We start from the raw sequence: 8,417 nt of genomic DNA on the forward strand, positions 1-8,417 counted from the left end.
AAAAACATCCCACTGAGAAAAGCGACTACTGTTTTTCAGTTTAATATGTATTAATTGTCCAAATAAGCAGTATGCAAATCTTTTGAATCCCATTGGTTAAAAATCAAAAACATCAGTTTCTGCCCTTTTTTCAGTTTCTATTACTATTATTATTTATCATTTGCACCTGCACTTTACACAACTGTAAACTACATACATATATGTGACATATATCATTTACGTGATCTGTGTATCACGTTACCACTATGTGTTGTACGTCACTTAGTCGGTCTGTCTGTCTGTCTAAATGGCTTAAAGAAGTGTCCCTGTGGGGAAATATCCATTGATGTAGCAGCAAAATCCCTTTCCAGACTCATTTGTATCTACAACCTTCTTTCTGAAGGCCTCTTTAGATCTCACCATGGTGATAACACTCACTTCAACAATCAAGATCAAACCAAACTAATGTCTGAGGTTTAAATGAAGCTTTAATTCTAGTTTTAGAATCAGGAGCACCTGTTTTAAGCAGTGGTCTAACAGGGTTTCAGCAGATTTATATTATTGGACGGTTCTTTACTTAAACTAGAGGAAGGTAAATGTTTACTATGGAAGCTAGCTAAAGTTTCTTCAGCTAGAGATGCCAAAAGCCTGCCCTCTTTCAGAGCAACCCAGAAATGCCTTACCCAGTTAGAACAAATCAGGGAAGAAAGATAAAGAAACGTATGGAGGAGAAGTTGAGGTCTAGAAGAGAAGATGCTTTAAACTTCTGAGATCCACCTAATTAAATTTAAACCACTAGAACAACTCAGTTTAGTCTTTGTCTTCCCAAGTCTAAGTTCTCTGTAAGTTGCTGTTTCAAGCTGGTCACTACAGTTAAAAGTCCTTTCAGGTGTCCTACAGTAGAGTTTTATTTCGGTTTGATTTCAGCAATTTATAAACATTTATAGAGAAGTGACACCAATAATGGCAAATCATTTCATTATTATAACATCATATAATTCTTTAATAAAATACAAATGGTATTATTACCATTATAATCATATTAATTCATTATAAACCAGCAACATTATTAATGTTTATTTCAATAGAAAAACTAAATACAATAAAATGATAAAAAAAATCAGTGACCACAAAATATTCTACATTTCTAAAAGAAAAAACTTATACTTGGGATTTTAAAAATAATTTAAGATAAAAAGAAAAGGAACTTTTACATGTAGAATTTTAAAGAAATATTTTCACTCACTCACAAGAAGGATGTATATCAGTCAGTCCACATACTGGTATGTTTTTGGAAGGTGTGAGGAAACCCTGCTAAGCCACTGTACCACCCAACTGCAGTGACTGTGGGTTCATTTATTACAATAAACAGAAACAGGTGCACATGCTAAACATTACAGCTGCTGCTGCATTAACAGGAACACTTGGTGATTGATTTGGGAATGTGGTATTAAAAATCAAACCGTTTGTTTATTTGGTTCAATTGAATGTGTCACACTTGTGTTTCTTAAATGCTTTTAAATAAGCAAAACTCTTCCCACACTGTGAGCACTGATACGGTTTCTCTCTCTAGTGTGAATGCGCTGGTGTATTTTGAGATAACTCTGATAATTAAAACCCTTCCCACACTGTGAACACTGATACGGTTTCTCTCCAGTGTGAATGCGCTGGTGTTTGTTGAGGTCACTCTGTTTATTACAACTCTTCCTATATTGTGAGCGCTGATACAGTTTTGCATTGTGAATGCGCTGGTGGGTTTTAAGATCATGCTGGAACCCAAAGCTCTTCCCACATTGTGAGCACTGATATGGTTTCTCTCCAGTGTGAATGCGCTGGTGTATTTTGAGAACAATCAGTGTATTAAAACTCTTCCCACACTGTGAGCACTGATACGGTTTCTCTCCAGTGTGAATGCGCTGGTGTATTTTGAGAACAATCAGTGTATTAAAACTCTTCCCACACTGTGAGCACTGATATGGTTTCTCTCCAGTGTGAATGCGCTGGTGGGTTTTGAGATCACTATGAAACCTAAAACTTTTTCCACACTGTGAGCACTGATACGGTTTCTCTCCAGTGTGAATGCGCTGGTGTTCTTTAAGATAACGTTGTGTATTAAAACTCTTCCCACACTGAGAGCACTGATAGGGTTTCTCTCCAGTGTGAATGCGCTGGTGGGTTTTAAGATCACTATGAAACTTAAAACCTTTCCCACACTGAGTGCACTGATGTGGTTTCTCTCCAGTGTGAATGCGCTTGTGTTTGTTGAGATTAGTCTGTGTACTAAAGCTCTTCCCACACTGTGAGCACTGATACAGTTTCTCTCCAGTGTGAATGAGCTGGTGTCTTTTAAGAACACTCTGGAAGCTAAAGCTTTTCCCACAATGTGAGCACTGATACGGTTTCTCTCCAGTGTGAATGCACTGGTGTTTGTTGAGATAACTCTGTGTATTAAAACCCTTTTCACATTGTGAGCACTGATACGGTTTCTCTCCAGTGTGAATGCGCTGGTGGGTTTCAAACTCACTATGAAACCCAAAACTTTTCCCACACTGAGAGCACTGATATGGTTGCTCTCCAGTGTGAATGCGCTTGTGTTTGTTGAGATTAGTCTGTGTACTAAAGCTCTTCCCACACTGTGAGCACTGATACGGTTTCTCTCCAGAGTGAATGTGCTGGTGTTTATTAAGTTCACTCTGGAACCTGAAGCTCTTCTCACACTGTGAGCACTGATACGGTTTCTCTCCAGTGTGAATGCGCTGGTGTATCTTGAGAAGACTCTGACGATTAAAACTCTTCCCACATTGTGAGCACTGATACGGTTTCTCTTCACTGTGAATGTGCTGGTGTTCTTTGAGATGATTCTGTCTACTAAAACTCTTTCCACACTGTGAGCACTGATACGGTTTCTCACCAGTGTGAATGCGCAGGTGTCTTTTGAGTTCACTCTGGAACCTGAAGCTCTTCCCACACTGTGAGCAGACGTTTCCTTCTTCCTGTGTGGGACTGAGAGAGGTGTTAATGCTGACAGTACCAGAGGACGTTTGCTGATTACTGGAGCTTCTGGTGGGCGTCAGATCCTCATGTTCAGTCTTAATCTTCACCAGAGTCTCATATTTATCATGGTTGCAGCTCTTGATGTGATTGTGGAGGTGATTTTGGGTTGTAGAGGAACGTGGACACGAGGAGCAGGAGAAATCCTTGTTCAGTTCTGAAGCAGAAAGAATCAAATATATTTATATAAATAAACATTGTTAGTAAATGTTAAAAAGGAAACAAATTTTTCACCCAAACTGAGATCCTGTGTTAAAGTCCTGTAATCTGATTCATCCTGAATTATTCATTTCCTGCTCACATAAAAGTGATGAAACCCAGAACAAATCTTTATTAGTAGTAGTGACGGTGGTAGTGGTAATAATAGTAGCGGTGGTAGAAGTGGTTATGGTGGAGGTACTAGTAGTGTTGGTTATGGTGGAGGTACTAGTAATGTGGGTTATGGTGGAGGTACTAGTAGTGTTGGTTATATTGGTAGTACTAGTAGTGTTGGTTATGGTGGAGGTACTAGTAGTGTTGGTTATGGTGGAGGTACTAGTAGTGTTGGTTATGGTGGAGGTACTAGTAGTGTTGGTTATGGTGGTGGTACTAGTAGTGTTGGTTATGGTGGAGGTACTAGTAATGTTGGTTATGGTGGAGGTACTAGTAGTGTTGGTTATGGTGGTGGTACTAGTAGTGTTGGTTATAGTGGTGGTACTAGTAGTGTTGGTTATGGTGGAGGTACCAGTAGCAGGACTAGTGATACAGATTAAATTCCTGAAACAAAAATAAGGTCACAAAATAAAACTTTATTAAATAAAAATGTTATTTTCCTCAAGATAAAAAAGTCTTACCGAGTTCATCTGTATCTTCAGGTTCTTCCTTCTTCACAGGCTTCATCTGGAAACCTCCATCCTGTTGGTCCACTGGGGTGAGGTGTTCCTCAGAGATTACCACAGGGATTAAAGATCCTTCACCTGAAATTCCATCAACATGTGAAGAAGAAACTCAACAACTGGAGGAAATGTAAAATTGTGGGTTTGGTTTTCCAATCACAAATAAATCCTAGTTAGATTTAAACCTTAAATCCAGACTGGAGTGGAGCAGCTCTTCTCCACAGGACAGTACAGTACAGTACAGGTTCTAATCCCACTATCCACATTCTCTTATTATTTCTACTGATTAGTGACCCCAGTACTAACCACACTGTACTGTACCCCACTGTACTGTACCATACTGTACTGTACCACACTGTACTGTACCATACTGTACCCCATTGTACTGTACCCCATTGTACTGTACCCCACTGTACTGTACCCCACTGTACTGTACCATACTGATTTGTACCACACTGTACTGTACCATACTGTACTGTACCATACTGTACCCCACTGTACTGTACCATACTGTACCCCACTGTACTGTACCACACTGTACTATACTGTACCATACTGTACCCCACTGTACTGTACCCCACTGTACTGTACCATACTGTACTGTACCCCACTGTACTGTACCATACTGTACTGTACCATACTGTACCCCACTGTACCATACTGTACTGTACCATACTGTACTGTACCCCACTGTACTGTACCACACTGTACTGTACCCCACTGTACTGTACCATACTGTACCACACTGTACTATACTGTACCATACTGTACCCCACTGTACTGTACCATACTGTACTGTACTACACTGTACCCCACTGTACTGTACCATACTGTACCACACTGTACTGTACCCCACTGTACTGTACCCCACTGTACTGTACCATACTGTACCACACTGTACTGTACCCCACTGTACTGTACCATACTGTACTACACTGTACCCCACTGTACTGTACCATACTGTACCACACTGTACTGTACCCCACTGTACTGTACCCCACTGTACTGTACCATACTGTACCACACTGCACTGTACCCCACTGTACTGTACCATACTGTACCACACTGTACTGTACCCCACTGTACTGTACCATACTGTACTGTACCACGCTGTACTGTACCACGCTGTCTGGTGAAGAAATGGCTCATTACGACATATTTACTTACAGAAGAAATCATCGTCCTCATCTTCATCTTCTTCCTTTTTTATTATTTTTATCTGGAATCCTTCATGTTGTAGATCCTCCGGGGTGACGTATCCCTCTTCTGCTGACTGCATTATTAAAGATCTAATACAAAGATAGATAGATGTGCTTATTTCTTCTTTAAGGAATATTCTGGCTGATTCTTTTAGACTCTTTTAATTGGCTATTGTTTATTCTGTGAGGCTCTAAACACGGTGAGAACGTTACAACTATTGTGGGCAGCATCTGTCAGAAAAGACCTCCAATAGAACTTCTTAGATCTTGTTGGAATGAGTCTGGAGCTAAATGGATTTACATGGTGCTTAATCTTTCAGCAGAACATTCTGGATCTGTGTAAACGTCGCTTTTCTGTCCCTCAGTCAACAAAGCCTCATGTGTTGGTCTCCTGATGGTCACTTTTAATCTGCTGGATCATTGTTAAAAAAAATCTAAACTTTAAAACATATTCAGGTTTGTTTCATGTCACTTTTTGTTTATTACATGATTCCATGTGTGTTCCTTCATAGTTTTGATGTCTTCAATATGAATCTACAATGTAGAAAATAATAAAAGAACTTCTGACTGGTACTGTGTGAGGGTTCCATTGACGTGTAGGGGTCTCATTAATAGAAAAGCCGATAGAACGCAGAGCTAAACACACCTCTGTACCACATTTTTGGAGTATGATACAGCATCAAGATAAGATAAGATGCCTTTATTGTCATTGCACAGTGTACAACGAAATTGAGTAGCAATCCAACGGTGCTTACACATACAATAAGTAAAAATAGAAGCAAAACAAATTATATATATTAATACACCATACACACACGTGTAAGAATCTTAAATATAAAGAATAAAGACTAAATTATAAAACACACAGCATTGAGGTAGTAGTGGGGTATTGCACATGCCCTGATTGATTCAAATTCTAAATATGTTTCTATTTACAAACTACAATGAAGTTAATCAGTGAAACATTGGAAATCTTTTCTTTCTACTTTTATCAGTGAAATAAAGATTGAAGAGAATGAACACATCACACATTCTTCTTTTTACTGGGTTTGAGCTTTGTACAATTTGTGTAAATAACTAAACGTGAAATAATAAATGTGTTTTAAATCATTGATCGATTTGTCTAAAACTACTTACAATTAATCACATTTATAGCAATTATAACAGAGAACAAATAACTGAACTGGTAGCTCAGTGGTGGAGATACTGGTCTAGTAATTGCTCACTGGTTCTATCCACACTCTTCTAAGTTACCACTGTTTACAGTGTTTGGATTAAAACATCATCGCAAGTCACTTTGGGTAAAAATGTCCACTAAATATCATAAATGTAAATAAAAATGTGTTTCTATAAAATTGTTAGATTTAGTTCCGATAAATTGATTCATTTTGCTGGATCGGTTGAAATGAATCGGTTCATCAGTACTGAATTATGTGAGAAGCTAACAGTTAGCGGAGAAGCTAGTAGTTTGTGTGAAAAGGAAGTAAAAGCTCCTCAAATCCACACAGTGGTATTTTGTTATTAATTAGAATGTAGTTAATAACTAAAGTGTAATAAATAAATAAATAAATATTTTACTTACAGATGATTCACTTCAATACAAACACACCAGCTGCTGCAGCTTCTTCTTCTTCTTATTTTTCCTCCTCCTCCTCCTCCTCTTCTTCTTCTTCTTCTTTTTGAATTGAGGTTGTTGATCTTTAATGTAGCGCCCCTACTGGACTGCAGTGTAAGTACTGATAGTAACTCATAAATATAAATCAAAGATCATCAACAAATCATCATATAATGCTAAATAAACAATCATAAAATAAACAACTGATATGAAAAATACACTTAGGCTGTTACAACTTGAACTGTTTGGTTTATTTTGTCATTTTTTTATGTAGCATTGTTGGTGGCTGTTGTTTATTTGGTGGCGGTTTTGGTTTATTTTGCACTAGTTTTGCAACCGACTTACTCCCTCAATTATTCCATCTGCACTAGTTATTTGTATTGCACCTCCACCACTCACTTTCCTAAAAGGGGACAACTTATCGCAATAAAATTGATTCCATCTTCCACACGAGAGCCACAGGTGGGATCGTAACAATAATTTATTAGTAATGTTATTATTATTTTTTTTATTGTTATTATTATTATTACTACTATTATTATTGTTTTTATTATTATATTATTATTTTTATTGTTATTATTAACTGTTTTTGGTACACAGATATGTTAGCTGGCATGCTAGCTCACTTTGGTTTGAATGACCTGCAATGATATAATCGGTGTAATCCCTGTCTAATAAGAGCATCTAAATAATCTGCCTTATAAGGTTAATGTCTTATTAGAATCCTCTCGACTTCAGCAGCTACCCAGGTAGGCAGTATGCAGCAAGGCAGTTCACTAGGTTTTCAGACAGACCCGTAGGTTATAAATGTGTTTTTCTTTATGCTGATATCACGGGACAGAGGCAGTTCATTAAGATGAAGCTTCAGTCGGTTCAGGATGTGACTGATCCCTCAGTACAGGCATCAGTCTTGGAAAAGGTACAGATTCTTTTCATACTAGCAACATAAACCTGGTTCTTAATCAAGCTAATACACATGCTGTACTGTTATCATTTTCTGATTGATTTAGTTTCTTTAACATTTTTACTCTGATCACAAATTTTTAGTTTGAAGCATTAATAATAGACCTTATATTCCGTTGTGCAGATCAAAGAGAAGCTAAAGGAGCATGGAATGGCTGAAAACATTACAGTGAGATTTAGAACACAACCTGGTGAAGTGGTTTTTCAGAAGATAAAATGAAATAAAGGGGACATAGTTGATCTTGAGTTTAAAGGTGTGCCAGCTAGATGTTGTGATCATGTTTTTTGCAAGACTTAAACTTAATAATTGGGGTGTCCATAAACCTTTGGCCACATAGCATACGTTGATAATACAGAAAATAAAATTTGAAAATAAATAAGAATGATTAATGTATGGGTTAGTGTATGCAGGTAAATTAAAACATTGCTTTCTGTGACCATCATCAAAACACACATTTGTTTAACACAAATTGTTGGAATTGAAGTTCTATTAAGTTTGTTGTAAGTTTTCTAAAATATATTGTAGATCAAGAGTAAACATACAGCAACTTAAATTCATGTAACTGTCCTGCATGGCCTCATAATTACTTTTCAGTGATTACGCCTGACTACTGTGACTCTGTGCAGCTTTTCAGCAGCTTTTTATTGACTGCAGACTTGTTTTTAATGTCTCATACATTTCATTTAACTAATTTCATTTTACTGGTACATTTTCTTTTACCAGAACTGTTTGGG

General features: G+C 37.5%; 1 protein-coding gene across 1 annotated transcript; it reads right to left on the reverse strand.

Annotated features, from left to right (window-relative positions):
- Positions 1-1,043: 1,043 nt before the first annotated feature.
- Positions 1,044-3,872, reverse strand: LOC134305980 (zinc finger protein 271-like). Its single transcript, XM_062990249.1, has 2 exons — positions 3,864-3,872; positions 1,044-2,948 (listed from the first exon to the last, which is right to left on the reverse strand). Exons 1-2 carry the CDS (start codon positions 3,870-3,872, stop codon positions 1,497-1,499), a joined length of 1,461 nt encoding a protein of 486 aa, XP_062846319.1. The 3' UTR covers positions 1,044-1,496.
- Positions 3,873-8,417: the final 4,545 nt, after the last annotated feature.

This window comes from Trichomycterus rosablanca, unplaced genomic scaffold (genome assembly GCF_030014385.1).
Source record: "Trichomycterus rosablanca isolate fTriRos1 unplaced genomic scaffold, fTriRos1.hap1 scaffold_176, whole genome shotgun sequence".
Taxonomy (NCBI): Eukaryota; Metazoa; Chordata; class Actinopteri; order Siluriformes; family Trichomycteridae; genus Trichomycterus; species Trichomycterus rosablanca.